The 16,902-nt window shown below is 39.0% G+C and overlaps 1 protein-coding gene across 4 annotated transcripts in view; it reads right to left on the bottom strand.

Annotated features, from left to right (window-relative positions):
* The window catches only part of KLHL14 (kelch like family member 14), a 65,242-nt gene that overhangs the window by 39,102 nt on the left and 9,238 nt on the right, over nucleotides 1–16,902 (bottom strand). For all 4 annotated transcript variants that reach the window (XM_071554598.1, XM_071554597.1, XM_071554599.1 and 1 more), the window contains exon 3: nucleotides 8,034–8,155. In XM_071554598.1, coding sequence (XP_071410699.1) covers nucleotides 8,034–8,155 — 122 coding nt within the window. The remainder of the gene's footprint in view (nucleotides 1–8,033; nucleotides 8,156–16,902) is intronic.

The raw sequence follows: 16,902 nt of genomic DNA, 5'->3' as shown, positions 1-16,902 counted from the left end.
CAAAATGAAACCATCATTCTCAAGCCATCTGCAAAGATATGTAACTCAAGATGACTTAGAAAAAGGTAAGCTCTGTGATCCAGAAGAAAGGTTTTGAGTTAAAGGTTCTGATGTGTTAGCACAGATATAGTGAAGAGGGCACCTACAGGAGTCAGCAGCTTTCTTTGTAAGACGTCCCTACAGAAGCCTGAGATGGGCATCTGTTGCAGAAAAGGCACTAGCAGTTGATAACTCGTCTGTCCTGCACCTGCTGCCTTCTTACATGGGGCCACCCAAGGCTCAGCTCTGCACCGTCTCAGGTCCCTGCCTGAGGATGTCTCAGAAGGGGGTTGTGTCCTGCTCTCTTCTCTCACTCAGGTTTTCAACTACAAACGGTCCTGGCGGAGCATAGACAGAGAACAACACATTTGGGTAACTGAGGATGAAAGTGAGTCAGGCATTTCTGTATATGTGAAATAAAAGGAACAGCCTGATTTCCAGAGAGGTGGGCATTCACAAGTCCATAACCAAAGGGGAGAAAATAGCCAAGAGAAGCTGAAAAACTGTTGAGGGCTTCAGCACAAACAGAATGAACGCAGCGGTAAGACTTATTGTTTCAAACACACTGCATAGCAAGCTATGAAGGGACTTGGAACACAGTAGGGGAAAGCTATCCAGAATCTACAAGACAGCACACTTACAAATAAGGCATAGCATAAAGAGGATACACACAGTCAGGTAACACCCATGCAAAAGCAGAAGCTAACAACATTGCAATCAAAAGGAAAAATGCACACAAAGAGGGCTGATATTTCTTGAAAGTTATCTCAAATGGTAGTGAGAAGAAAATACTATTTAACACACAAATACAGCAATCCTTGTGAGAATATGCTATGTTTTCACTAATTCTTAAGACTTTCATCTTCCTCAGATATGCAGGCATGCACTGTTAATGGCACTTGCATGGTTGAATTCCCATGCATCAACCTCAGAATGGGAGCTGTGGTTAACCTCTAAGATGTCACATATGCAAAAACACTCTTCACTGTATTTGTTTCTCACTTCCCTGTACGCGTAAAACATGTGGCTTATTGGCAGCATATATGACTACCTTGCATTAGTCTCTTAAATCCAGGCTTAAAGTTGGATATTCATACCAATCTGTTACGTTTTCTGTGTATGAATCTCTCTTCCTTTGTGACCATATTCTCCTGCTTTTGAACTTTTTAAAAAGGTCTAACAATGGAAAATATAGATGAAATTTATGTTTTAAATTAGCTTTTAGTGCAGTGTGTTTATTTGAGAAGCATACATACAAGCATGTGCATACGTGTGCATGTACAACTTCTGCATACATCTACCACATTTATTAAATCAGTCTAGTGGCTAATATAAAGACTACTGCCTTAGCAATATGCTAATGCTTGCTCAAGCTTTTCAATGCAGTGCTGAAACCATCCTTGACTCAGCACTGAAGCGGAAGCTGCAGCATCCCCAAATGCTGGATAAATGGAGAAAGAGATGAAATTTATCAGGGCTGCCAAGAAATGCTCATCAAGACACATTTTTTGACTAAAGTAAGTGTGCAATATTCTCACAAGTGATAAAAGAAAAAAAAAAGGGGAGAAATTAGAACAAGCATTTATCAAGTAAACCAGTTCAACTGACATGACACAGTTTTTGCAATCATCACTTATTTTATTTAGTTACCAATTGATTTGGGGTAAATTGAAGGAGGAAACCTTTGCTTCTAACATCCTATCATTCTTCAAAAAAGTAAAAGCTTTACATGGGATGAATGAATTTACTTAAAAGAGACAGCATGTTCAAAGGCACAACATGTGCTAGACATCTACTGGTACTTTAAGCTGACACTTAAGTCTTTGAAAATTTCTCCCAGGAACCTCTGATGTGAGCCATAATCATACTGTATGTTTTATAAGTAACCAGCCCAGAAAAGAGAAAACTGGATAAAGCACTCCAACACATAAAGGATTGAGACGTTCTCAGAGTCTCCAAAGCCATTTCAGAAAAATTAGGAACAGAAGTTTTGTTATTAATTTGCTCAGGAAGGACAAAGTATCATTCCGTATATAAAAGGCTGAAGGAAGTCAATACCACAGAACTGCCAAAGAAAACAGGCAAGAAAGAAATATAATCTATTACAGCAGAAACAATGCAGGCCGGGGAGTGGAGTGATCCAGGTTCTCTCATGCTGACTATGACATGAATAAAACCATTCTACCTTCCTTTTAATTGACTTCCCTGTGGATAAAATATATAAATAATGATGCTCATAGGGTTTTGAGACCCACTGGTATGCCTAAGTGCTGGCTTGCCTTTCAAAATGTTGTTACTGAAGATAGAGGACTGCTACACTGTCACAGAACATATTCAAGGGAAATTTAAAAAGTCAAAATGACAAAAATAAGCAGATGTTGCATTCAGACCAGACTACCTGCAGGAGACTGTTTCATGTAAAAATGAAAGTACAGCCAATCTGGGGAAGGAAGAAGAACGTGGACTTCCTTTATCAGAGCATCAAGGATGAAAAGGTTACTAACTGCTCATTATGATCAGCAAGTCAGAGAAAGACAAATAAATGAGAACTCTTTGATACTGTGTGATTGCAGCTGGCAGAAAGGAGTGTGATGGAGACAGAAATCAAAGTGCCTGATTCTTTGTTTGTCTTTACACATTGTCCAAACACAGCAGACTCAAATACACCTAGCAAAGGTTAGGAAGGTCAAGATAATAACAACAACAAAAAAAAAGAAGTGCCCTGAAAAGAGATGCTGCTCCTCCTGACTAAACTTTCCAGTCTGGCGATGTTCTGGATATTTCCCTGTCTTTCCTATCCAAATACACTGTTTCTTAGGACAACAATGTTGACTTCTACACTGGATTAAATCCAAACCTACTGCAATCCCTAAGCATAAACACATTATTGTCCATACCTATATTTGATACTATTGTGATGTTCACTGAATCATCTACGTGGTTCACCCAGAGGATATAGTGAGCTAAGGAGGTTAAGGAATGTTACAACTAATATCCAATTGGAAAAAAAATGTTCTGATATGAAAAAAAATATCTGCTGTAGCTTCACATGGGTGGAAAGTGCCATGTAAGACTTCAGTAATATCTCCAGTATTTTACCTTTTTGTGCCTTAGAGAAAAAAGAATTTTGCATTGAAAGAAGGAATTGCTGTGTATCTAGCAACCTGTAAGACACAATTTCTCTTCTAGTCGTCACTTCTAATCAGACAGATGGATAAATTGCTAGGGAAAAAATAGAATAAAACCCCACCTAAAACAGTGACTGCATCATTTTTATTTATTTCTTGCATTCTCTGTTCACATAGCAAAAAATTTAATTCCAGTTGGATCATTCTCTTGTGATATTTTTTTCTTTCATTTAATATATTTTTTAAATGCTTAGAAGCATTATGACAGAAAAGCATGTATTTTTTGCCCTGGTTTATACCCATCATCCTTACCATTACAACAAGACAAAAGCATTAAAGTAAAATTAATCATGTCAAAAGATTTTAGCAAAAAACAAGGGAGACCATGCATAAAGCATCGCTTTGTCTAGTGTGAAGTCACGCTCTGATTAAAAACATATAATGAAAGTGAAAGTAATACATCATTGCCTTAGCAGTAGGGTTTTTAGGAAAGCTATGCTATTCTGAACACAAAAAAATCTTTTTAGGCTCTGGATTTTGAAACTTGCAATTTTTATAGAATCATTCTAACAAACAAAACATTGCTTCACTTTCTTAAAGTTTAATTAATCTTAAACATTGCAGTTAAAACAAACAGCCAAAGGAGTTCTAGAATTAAACAAGGACTCCTGGCAGGACCATAGCTGGCAATTAAAACCAAAGCAGCAGTGGCTGGTTTGGAGCAGTGAGGCATGAGGTGGTGGCACAGAGACCCCCCCACTGCCCCACATCCAGTAAGTAGTTATGAACACTGCAAAATATCATGGACTAATGAAACCACATTAATAGAGCAGAACTTTTGCTGTTACTACGGCCTGTCAAACATCCATAAGCTGTTCCTTTTCTGTCACTGGGCAGTGGTAGCCCGTCGCTGCTACATGACATATTTAGCACTCAGTTATAAAAGTGAACTGGTGTTTGTGCACATATAGGCAAGCCTGAAAACAAACCATGCCGTGAAGATATTTGCTGTACTTTGCTATACACTCTGTAAAAGCCCCTCTTTTGCTTAGGCATAACTGTGCAGTAAGTGTTTAAAATTAAACAACAATGTGCACATTATGATGTGCATAATATTATATATAATCTCAGATTAGGATTAAGCCCACATCAAGTAAAATTAGGTGGCAAAAGATGTTTGTAAAATGCTACTTATTTTCTCTTTTCTTTTTTCTTTATTTTGCCTCTGTTCTTTGTTGTCAACATAGAAAAAATAACTCTCTGAGAAAAACCAGATAGGAAAAATACACAGTAATACTAGACTGTGAAAAATCTACCGATCTCTTGAGCCACAGCATTCTTGCCTATACATGATGACATTAAAAAATTGGAAATGGGTGCATGCTTCCCCTCCTCTCCTGGGTCTATGAACAAGGCAAGTTGTTTTCCTGATACCTTTAGAATTACTCCCATTAGTACTGATGCATTTGGTGCTTTGGCTAGCCAGGCAGAGAGAGGTGGGCAGGATCCCCTGCCAATAGATCTAGTCTTGTCGCAGAAACAAAATGAGATTGCTACTCTGCTGAGCTGTCATACTCAATAGCTTGTGCTGTTTCACCTGCAACCATCTTCATAGCTCCAACTGCAGTGCCACAGCTTACATGGAGTCAGTAGTTTCTGATGGTTGATCTTCTGTTCCTCATGCATCACACGAGGCAGGACACGGAGCCCTAAGCAACTGAGTAGTTGCAACAGCCACTCTTCATGCTGAGAAGGAAAAAGGCAGCCAGCAAGCAGCTCCCTCTCAGATGGGTCTGCAGACCTTGATGAGTAGCTTCTGGGGTTCCTCTCAATGGAGGGTGACAAGAGGAGATTTGGGCTCCTCTCATCCATCTACTCAATGTCCCTGCCACTGCAACCAGGATTAAATGTTTGCAAGCTTGTTTCCCACCTTCCCTATCCCCAAATGCCACTGGCATGGAGAGCAAAGAACAAGGAATGTAGAAGCACTTGAAGGAAGGGAAAGGAAATTTCTCTGCACTTTTACACTGGATCAGTAAGCCTCTAAGTGCAAAACATGGCATTTTGTTGGTGTGTGTGGGAGCCTACTGGTGGGCAGAAGGTTAAAGAAAAGACTTTGTAAATGTTTGCCAGTACAGGAGGAAATCAAATATACCTAAGGCAATAATAAAACGTTAACACCTTAAAATACCAAACTAAAAGAACTGAGAATCTTCCTATTGCAGAGCCTCATGAGCCATGAGCAGGACAGTTTTTGTTCCATCCCTGTTCAGTAGTGAGTAAATTCCTCATTTGCACTGATGAGTTGAGAGTGAACTCCAATCTCAGGACTGACAGCACTGTCTAAAGAAGTGGAAAAAACCCCAAACAAACACCAAACCAGAAAAAAACCCTCTTTTGCCTTTGCTGCTGGTCATATATCTCTGTTAGCTGTGGGCTGAGAGGGAGGTAAAAGGGTAAAGAATGGAAAAAAAATGTACTTTGTAAATTGCAAAAGGTACATGAAAAATAAATCTAGAACAATGCCTACATAAATGCCACATTATGTTGATACTACACCATGACTGCACTGAACTATCACTATGTTATAAGCTGATCAATTTGTGGTCTTGCCTAGAACTTCTCAGGCATAGTTCTTCAAGTCCCTGCAGTCCTATGCTGTAGAGACCTTCTATATTTTATGAAAAGGACAGAACAAAAGTTCTACTTGAACTTGTTTCCTATTCTCTCTTATATTAAGTTAGAAAATAAAGAGGATATTTGAAACTCTTATTTCACCTTTTTTTTTTAATAGTTATTGCTAGCATTTGGTGAGTAGCAATAATATTTTCTAAGAAATCATGCTTCTCAACATTTTGACTCTTTCACTGTGAAAAGACAGGCACTCTTCTCTGTTCTTCAAACTGTAGACCAGGCCAAGAGGGTCTCCTTTCATAGAAAGATTTGTAAGAACGGGATTACTCATGTCACAAGACGGTTGTGTATTTGACAGCCACTGTCTCAGCCGACACTGAGACAGATTCTGGGACATTCAGGACTTCCAGTGCTGAGCTGCAAGTGCTTAAACATGAGCTAGCTAGGACTGTAACAGATGCACTGACTGTCTCTTAATCACAGCATAAAATGTTACGTGCATTAACCCTAATGAAAAGAGAACTTTACTGTACTATTTCTTAGAGGTAACACAGAAAAGACTACATTCTCTACATAGAATGATTCTGAAACACCTCTCAGCACCACCACAGACAGCAATGTTATTCAAATACTAGTGATGGACATTTAGCTAGAGCACTCAGGCATTATGTCTCTGGGTAGTTTCCCACAATCTTGGACACCGCATCACAATGTAACTTACATACAATGGAACCAGGAGTTGAGTAGGTTCCATTCTTACAAAATCTGACATATCTACAGCTGGGTAAGACTAAGAATAAAGCTTTTTCCTTTAATTCAGTGGACAGTTCAGATCTTGAAGCAAGAGATCCATTCCTTCTGTCTCTCCTGATGAGCCACTGGATTAGACACAGCAAATGAAAAAAACAAACCTGGACACTTCTGCCTTAGGCAGTATATTTGATTTTTCACTGACTTCATGCCTTCAGAATTTTCTTAGAAGTACTGTACAGAGGTATCATATCTCATTATTCTGAAAAATGTGAAGTATAGTATGTTCCCTAGCACAAATGCTGTAGACTTTTCTAATGTTAAGTTCACACAGCCTTTTGCGATTGTCATTCTTACACAATACCCTCAACAATAAATCCAGGTCATCTATACCTAAGTGGTCTTTATGTTGCACCACTTTGTTGAAGGCTCCTAAATCTTCCATGGGAGAAAGCACTTTGCAAGGGCACTATTTAAACTGCTACACAGCAGTCTTTCGACTCATTTTCATCCTAACCTGTGGATATATTATTAACATGGATGTATCCCATTATAGGGCTTTGGATAAGGAAGGAGAACAGAATTCGGCAAAATGAGTTTTAGTGAGCTAAAAAAAGCAAGTTTATTAGGAAATCCAGGTTTTACCAGTTGTCCAGTTTTAGAAGTAAGGCTTTGATTTATGGATCAAAATTGCTCATTTATTATTTTATCTTTACTGCTTTGGGCAATTTTGACAGTTAAAATTTAGTTTTATTGACCAATGCAGCCAGTTTAGCCACAAGGGGACTAATGCACACACAGCCTGCTGCACTCAAGAAGCTGTGATTTGATTCCATGACAAAGTCAGACTGGGAATCACAACCAACATAACAGTAAGTTCCAAATCTCAATGCTTGAGGCAAAATACTTACTCTAAAACACAATCAACCTTTTAAAGAAGGTGGGAAAGAATTTTGTAAAAGGAGCTTCCATGCACTGTTTATTGTAGCTGATATATTCCACCAATACTTCTGTCAGCAATGGACGCAGAGTAGTACAGAGGAAACCTTTCTTTAATGACTGTGGACAACAGATAAAGCTGGAAGAAGGAAATGAAAATGCAAAAGAGAATCAAAGGTGCGCTCTGATACTGTGACTTACCAGGGATCTGACTGAGAAAAATGTCTTGAACTCTGCCTTTTTTTTTTTATTAAACTACATTTTATTCATATATACATAAATATGCATGGTTTCATGTTGCAGCATGAAATACTTACAAGTTTACTTAAAAAAACTTACTGGAATGATTTTAAGCCAATGTTAATTTAGGCCTATCCTATTATAAAATTAGCATCTTCTGCAATCTCAATTTATTGCTCCATTGTGAAGCCCCTTGTGATACATAAACAAATCTCTGAAGAGAAACAAATCAATAAAGTGTCTAATTTGATTAACCATGTTTTTAAATTCATCAAGACAACTGTACAAAAATAAACCTCTTACTTGTCAGTATTTTCCACGTCTTCTTTTCATCATCATAATACTGAACCAAATTGCTGGGTAGCCGGTCAGGTCCGGGAGGCAATCCTCCAACCAATAACAGCATTTTCTTATTGGAACGAATTCTTCACCCAAAACAAGAGGAAAGATGAACAACCACATTACTGAGGAGTATTTTTAGTGGCAACAAAATCATAACCATCAAAAGAATGTTCACTGCTTGCAGTTTTCTATTTCATTTTTTTGTGTTTCTTTTCCCAATCATGTCTCAACAATTTCTTGAACCAAGCAGAAAAATGATCAGAAAAGCTGCATATCTCTCTACTCATGGAATAATAAGCTTCCTTTATGCAATTTGTTAGAGGTTCATTCTAGAACGACCTTTTTCTTATATTATCCCTTTAAATCATCACTCTTTACAGCTGAATACACATGAAATGCTCTGGAGTTGTACTAAGGTTAAGCATTAAAGTTGCATGTCAAAAATCGTATTAGTCAAAATCATTATTATAAGCCATTCTACACTCAAAGAACCTTGAAAAAATTAAGGTTATGCAGAGAGTTTGTGAGCCAACTCTTTAATCACACACTGAACTTCAGATATACAGTTTAGTACAATTAGCAGCACTGGGCTAATGGTTATGGGTTAAATGCTACTTACAAGTACTTTTGTTTGTTTAATTTAGTCCAGACTCTTGCTTTCACTCTCGCCCCCGGCTCCCCCCCTTCTCTTTGCTCTCCCCCTGTGCACCACTGGCTATAGCAACACCAATTGGTAAAAATGAGACTGTGATGTTGTTGTGAGCCTCCCCAGAGTGGAGCCCTGCCAATGCTTGCCACTGATCCAGCGGCATGAACCTGCTCAACTGTGCAAAGTCACTCTAATTCCCTCCCTCTGTTTTTCTACCTTCGCCCCCAGGGGGCAACCACTGAAAGGAGTGACTACCCACCCATCAAGAGCTGGCAATTCGCTGCTATTAACCGTGACCGTGATTCCCAATCTGCCTGGCAGTTCTTAAGAACAGGACTGCAATGTCTCATCTGCAGTAAAAGCGGTTATCTGCACCCTGGCCTCCAACGCTCCACCTGATGAACGTATGATTCCTTTGCAGCATTAAGGGATTTAGCACAACTGTAAGTGAAAACAGGAGGGGAGGCCCAGACCCCCAGATGAGCCCTGATGCTTTAATAGTCACTTCACATATAATTGAACTTTCATCAGTTCTACTAAGCTTGAGTGAGATAACACTGAAATAAAGGTCTAGCCTCAAAATGTGCCTGTTAACTAGTAAGGTGACGTAGCCTGGAAAACGTCCATTGATATCAATGAATGTGCAGGACACCATGCATTTGATGGAAAGCACCCTCGTCAAACACCAACATTTTTCCATGCATGACAACATCCCTGTAGCATTCTGTGTGCAGGTCTGTAGCAAACACCTCCAGCTAAGAAAGGCACCAAATGCCAAGAATTAAAGCCCCACCATGGCTGCATGTGGTGGAGTCAAAGTATCACCCAGGAGATCCAATCTCAGCAACGCACTCTGGCAGTGGATGTTTTACAACTGAGGCACACTCCAGCTGCTACCTAGAACATGTGTTGGTGATGCACCAGTTTACATTTGTATCAGGATTGCAGCCTCTCTTGAGAAAAATGGGCAAAATGAACTAGGTTGTGCTACAGATATGCACTGTCCACAAGGAACCACTTTAAGGAAGAGAGCATGCAGCGGAAGGCTTGATCCACACAATGCTCCAGAATAAAATCTGTCAAATGGCTATCTAAAGGACAACTACAAACCACAAATGCATCTACAACAAGGATGGTCATCTGGCAGATGGCCTTGGGGTTTTTTTAAATGATTTAGGTGGATAGATTGACAGTGGATGAAACAAAACCCTCAGTGCAGGGGCAGGAGTTATACCATGAGGGCGGTGACATTGTCTCATGCTGTCCTACTCCCTGCTTCTCTCCTGACTTGGGGAGAGCCCTACAGTCCCCCAGTCTTCCTGACAAGCCAGCCTTTGATGTCTGCACTGCACCTGCTATGCACTGTCAAATGATGACTGTTACCTGCCCACCAGACTGTAGCTGTGTAGGCTATCAGGAACTGTCTCATGAACACTGTCGGCACAGACTCGACTCAGTGAGACCAAGCTCTGGGGAAAGCTTTCAAAGGCATTGTCAGCGCCTTGAAACGTTCAATCTCCCCAGTAAAGTTTTTAATGAGAGAACATTTAATAAAAACTATGCAACATGGGAGTATGATAAACTGGTTTTGGTATGAGTAAGGGATGACTGCACATGTAAAAAGTGGCAGAGCAAACCAGGGCCATAAGTCAGTTATGCACGGTCATCCCTAACGATAGAGAATAAATTGTTTATTCCAACCCTCCTGTGCTGTATGTTATATCACAATCAACTCCCTGTGTATTGTAAAATTCAGAATGCCCTTGCAAGGTTTACTTGATAGAGGAGTTTATTTTGATTTTCATCTTTCATCTGTAAAACTCCCTTCTGACTCCAAAGCACTGTGAAAATCCAATGAATGGCCAAGGCTCAATAGTTAAGGTGAAGAATTAAATGTCACATATAACTCTGAGGTTCCAGACTTTGGCAGCTGCAACTATCCTTAACATTACCTTTTCAGCTAAACAGTCTGAAAAGCTACTGTTTCTTGAGAAGGAGCAGTGCTTCTATATGGGAATATTCAAAAAATATTTAGGTTTTTTCACATGTTTAAAATGGGAAGTAGCATGAACAGAAGACCTTAATAAAAGTTTGGTAAGAACTTCATAGTCAGCAAAGTCTCTATCAAAGGCACAGGAAACTCACACAGCAAAGATACAGGTGTTTTTATTCAAAATAACTAGTTCATCTGTATAATCTATATTGTGAGTTTTTCCAGTGAATTAAGTAAAGATAATGCAGTAGTTAAAGATATAAATATTTTATACAGACGTTGTTTCCCAAGAGCCAATTTCTGCTTTTTAAGTTTTGATGTGGATTGCCACAATTCAGGTTTTGAAAAAAATTTCATTATGATATCATGTTCCACATTTGTGGTAGTTTTGGCTTTAGTTTCAGCTAAGCCTTAGCTAGGCCTCAATTCAGCAGGCCCAAAGGATGTGACATATATTAGAAGGGACAAACATCACCTGACTTAAGCAACCAAAGAGGTATTTCCTATCATCTGACATCATCAAGAAGTATCAAGAAGTATAAAAAGAGAGGGAGGTGCAGCTTCTGTCTCTTTTGGTCTTTGCCTCAGACCTGTGAGGACATACTGCCCTGCCTCTAGCAAGATTAGGCCTTGCCGCCAGCCCCCCTGTGTTATCTAGGAAGGTGAACAATTTCTTCTTAATTTTTCTCCTGTCTTGCTGGAAGTTTTCTCTGGAAGAGTTTTTGGGAGGTTTTATGGGGTTTGAGTGGTTGGAATCTGTATTATTTTGCTGGGTGACTTGGTAGCTATTGTTGTTTGTTTTTTTCTTTTCTCACATTTGTATATATTATATCATATTCTGTTTTTATTTGCCTTTCTTTTATATAAGAAGCTTGCTATTTTGGGGTTTTTTCCCTCCCTCCTTTTCCCTTGGTTGGGGGGACCCTTTCTCTCTGTGTTGGGCAGTTGGCATTTTGCCAGCTCAACCTAACATTGCACTGAGCAGTCCTGCTGAAATCTTAACATACATTCTAAAATGTTAAAAACATGTAAATGATCACAGCTTATATGCAGAAGACTTTTCCAAATATTAATAAAAATGTAATTCAATGAAATTCTACAACAAAGACAGAATTTAAAAATATGTGTAATACATCAGCAAGATAAAGTTTCCCCCTTTCTTGTATTGTTACATGTTTGCTATTTGGATAACTCAAGATTATGATGTGAAATCCTCTTCATTATGTCTGAAACACTCTTTTTCCATAGTCCTTATTTCACAGTGGAATATAGTATTCAGTTACATACTGTAGTTCACAGTGTCCCTAAATTCAATCAACAGTACTGGGTCCTGGTCAGGTAAGGAAGGCTAAAATACTCCTCATTGTGGACAGGCAGGCTGATGTCACATCAAAGGAAGCTGAGATAAATTTATCTGTATCTTATCTCAAGAGCATTTCTTACACCTAAACTCCAAAACTCTAGTTCTCACCAATGAACATGCATGTGTAATCATTATGCTGCACACACTTTGCAGTTTCTGTTCTGCTAAGATTTTAAAACACTTACTTCACCTTAATTAAGTTCCTGGGTACCTCATGTGGTGTGAAATTTATTTTCTGTGCATACAGGACTGGAAACGAAAGCCTATTTCAAAGTCAACATTTTCAAACTTGTACAGTTTACCTAAGACACATAAACCAAGGAATTTTATACTCAGATAAGTGGCTTCATTTTCAGAGATACTGAATGGCCTCAACATGACTAAGTCCTACTCACTACAAAGGTAGCAGCAGATGCACATCAGCTCTGAAACTCAGGTCACTAGCCCATAGTCTAAGCTAACCATAAATACACGTGACAAAAGGCTGAGCCCAAAGAGAGTTTATCAACTCACAAGGAATCAGTAGTAAAGACCATAAGAGAGCTCAATACTCCTGACAACCACTCCTACCCTTCTGCAATCTTGATAGCCTTATGTTAATGGAAAACACATGAATGGGAAATACTCTTCTTGTACATTGTTTTTCTTTATTAACATATCCATCAATCTTGGACTGATGGGCTTTCCTTATCTGGGCAATTAGTAGAAGTACATTCTACCAAAGCAGGCAAGAAAACAAGCCCCAATAACAAGTTTGTTCCAGACTCTTCCAGTTTCTAAACAATGCACTAAGGGTCCCCTCTCTGCTTTCGGGAATGAAAAGAATACAACCATGAAATGGCAATCCTGTTGTTAATGCATCCAGTGTGGTGTTAGACATCAGAAAGAAAACTGCATCGCAAGACATACAGGTGATCATGGTCACCAAGGAAAAAAAGAAAAAAAAAGAAAAATAAGACTATTCAACTATACTTTTCTCTTAACTCAGGGCTATAGTAAACCCCAAAACCTGGATCATTAAATAACTTCTAATATAGGCTATCACAATGGCTTTGAGTGGGATAGGGGCAGGTAGCTCTTCAGACAGCAACTTGACAGACATGATGGCACACCTTGTTCCTGCTTCAGTGCTGACCTTAAACACAGCAGAGCCAAATCAAACTTCAGGTGTTTGCCCACTGAAACTCAGGCAAACAAAACCAGACAGAAGACCAGCATAGACATAGCAAGAGCAGGTGAAGGCGTCGTGAATTTCACTTACATCACAAATCTCACTACATCAAAGGATTTGACAAACTGGAGTCTGACAGTGATCCTGTCAAAACAAGCAGCAAGAATCTCAGAAAAAGTGGCTGTATTAACCTGAAGCAGAAACAAAGTATTACAGAGAGGTTTAGATACAACCTCAAGATAATAGACAAAGAGATACATTGTTAATACTAAACAATTTCCTCTTCGGAAGTCAGGATGGACCTTAGCAATCCTTTAGATACCTTCAAAAGGTATCTCTAGTGGTGCTGTGTCCAACAAAAATGTAATGCAGAATCTAGCAGCAGTCTGAAAATCTGAGCTGATGTTGCAGGCATCCATTTGTCCATGAATAAGAAAATATTTTGCCACATGTGATGCGATCTTAAACAATTACCTTCCCTGGTCCTGGATGGGCATTTCAGTGCAACAAAAGTGTCATATGAAAACTGCTTTTTTCAATGGATTTTGGCTTCCATAGTTGACTGAAAAGATAGCCATGATTAACAATACATGTTTAATAGAGAGGAAATATAATTATCCAGGAGATTAACAATGAAGTTGATGGAAGCCATAAGGTAAAATGTAAAATTTATTTTGGACAAAGGAATTTTGTGAGGTTTTGTTATCACATAAAAGGAATTAATGAACACCACAACCTACAGGTGAATAGGCACCCAGAATCTCTTCCAAAGCCGATAGCACAGGGGAATGACCTGATCTCTCAGTCAACAGACCAAGTCCTGCAGATCAGACTCCTGCTAGAATTCTGACCCACCAGGAATATCTTTCTCTTTATGGATGAAGTATAGACCTAAAAGGGTATCTTAATTTTGTAAAATCCAAAAGCATAGTAAAGTCTCCTACAAAGGATGACCAATAAATTATATAGTTCTTCAGTTCAAAGAATGTTCAAAAGTGTACTGAGTGTAGGAAAGTTGCTTTGTGAATGGATTTTTCTGATGCTTCTAAGCTGCACCTATTGTCCAAGACACATTTGAAAGAATGTGAATAAACTTTCTAGCAAAACTAAGACTGGAAACCAGTCTTATCATGAAGATGTTGGTTTTTATCTTTTCATTCTCAATGTGGGCATGCTTAGCAGAAGGCCCTGAGTGCAAGTTTTTGTTGTAGCAGAGCTCATGGTAATGTTCACTGAAGATGATGCAATACCCAGGAGACATCCACTCTCCTGCTCAGTTAATACGTGTCACTGATCACTGACAGAATGAAGTTTAGTAACATAAATACTAAGTTGAGAATGATCTGCTGCAGACACTGATTGTTGGTTTTGTCCTCTGAACCTACTAGAATTTTTTTCTAAATTTTGTCCAATGTTTTAAAAAACAAAAAATGCATAGAAAAAAAAATTAGTCAGGGTTTGCTTTAACAACAATAATTCCTTTTCCTCCTAAAAAGCAGAAGTCTAGGGGCAAGTGAATCTTTTGTGTGACAGGCCACACTTAACTGTTACAAAGCTACCTTACAAGTTAAAGTTTCCTTTATTTCTAAAGTTGCCAGTTAACTTTCCATCCCCTGTATTAAAATGAATCCAAATCTGTTTGGAGCTCTGAATACCTGAGTTTTCTTTATGAATTCAACCCCCCTACTGTTAGCAGTTTAGAATAGTCTCTAACTAAACCTTTCAGAGTTAGCTTCCAGCTTTTAGCTGCAAGATTTTTTAATGTCAATGTCCCTCCCTTCTGGGATAAAAGCCTCTGACACAATAGGTAGCTTCTGGGTAAGCAACTATCCTGAAAGAGTGACATCTACCAGCAGCACTCCTTTGGGAAGAACACAGAGGAATGTCCTTCTTGTCTTTGTCTCCCTGTATTACCAGTCTATTCTTCATGTTGACAGGAGACTGGTACTGTTCTCTAGAAAGATGCTCAGTCGCTTTCCCATATGGAGTCCTTCCAAGGTTGTTGCATTCATACACAACACTGTTGTACATTATAGCTTGAGACTGGCTTTAATAGATGTGTTGCCTACGTAAGATCATGAACAGTACTTCTGTAGAGGGAATATCTACACAAATAGATAATTTGAATGCAAGTCTTTAAATTCATTGAGATCTGACTGCTAAAGATATCCTTACTAACCACACTGAGTATCTGGAGCATTGTAAGGGATGTGAATTGAAGGAACTCTATACTAAGAAAGCAAATTGGTAAATGAGACACAAAACCTCCTGTGTCATGAATCTTATCGACAAAACTATGCAAACAATGATCTTCCATACTGATGGAAGTTCTAAAAAACCTCAAAGTAATTCCCTTTATCCTGAATACTTAAAAAAAAGTCAAAGCCAAATGCTTTTACAAATCGCTTTCCCTTTCCCATCCCGTTTTGTTTGGCCTTTCTGGGGGGATTGGTTGGTTGGCTGGCTTGGTTTTTTCATGGGTTCGTTTTTTTTCCCAGAAATTGTAAAATGGAAATGCTTTATAGAATGCTTCAAGATGGTCAAATCCGCTTTTTTCTTTTTCCCCCCCAGAAAATTTCAGTCAACTCTTGATTTTGATCTCCAGACAGTGAAAAGTCAAGAAGGTCCTTTTTTTTGATTCTGTATCAGATGTCCATGTCAACAGGAGGTCTCTGCATCAGAGGCTGTGCTCTCCCCAGCTGAGATTCCTTTTCCTTAGAAAGCCAACGAGAAGAAACACCTTGCTGCTGGCTCACTCAAGGTAAGACTGTTTACCTTTTCCACTGCTTCCTTTTTTTCTTTTTCTTCCCTGAAAGAAGACAGCAACTGGAGAATGCAGGAAGAACCAACTGTGGCACAAACTTCCATTTACTTCCAGCTTCACTGCAAACCGTCTGCTTCCCTTGAACTTGGCAGCTGATATTTGCTCAGTTTATTGTCTGCTTTCCAAGAATACAGCAAGTGTTGACTACTAAGTACTAGGCATGACGGTCTTTAAAGAAAATTTCAGGGAGGCAACAAATATGAAAAATTATGCCAGGAAGTATCTACTAACAGTTTTCAACTTCCCATATTCTTCAATTCCTTTAGATGGTCCTTTGGTAAACCTGTAATATCATACAGAACCTGTTTTACAATACTAACAAGGGAGATGTTTACAGAGCAGGAGAGACCTGCTCAAAACCTACTTTCAGGATTTCTATTAACTTCCCTGCTCAATCTTTTCAGGCCATGTAGAGCAAAGAATAATAACAAACCAAGTTCTGATTTAGAAAACTGCTTGGATTTTAAAATACAGGAGTTGTAGGAAAAGATAAAACAGTGTTTTCACAGATTATAAGGATTTTTCCATAACATGGGTTTAAGAGAACCAAAGCTTTTTTCCTGGCAAACTATTTTCTGCTGATTTTGTGTTCTGCATTTGCTCTCCCTACTCCCCTTGCCCTCAAGGCTCACTGTGCTTTCTCTTCAAGTACAAATCCAAACAATTACACCATTACAGCTCTGTTCCATTTACTGCTCAGCAGTTACAGACTCAGAACCTCCATATTTTACCACTGGAAGGAAAAAACTAGTGACCCCAGGCCACAACATGCCTTTTAAGACCCTCTCCTTTCTGTCTCCTCTCTCCACATGGAGGGGATGCACATCAGG

The sequence above is a fragment of the Pithys albifrons genome, chromosome 4 (genome assembly GCF_047495875.1).
Source record: "Pithys albifrons albifrons isolate INPA30051 chromosome 4, PitAlb_v1, whole genome shotgun sequence".
Classification (NCBI taxonomy): domain Eukaryota; kingdom Metazoa; phylum Chordata; class Aves; order Passeriformes; family Thamnophilidae; genus Pithys; species Pithys albifrons.
The sequence above is the reverse complement of the archived record's forward strand: the minus strand, read 5'-3'. Positions and strand labels throughout refer to the sequence as shown.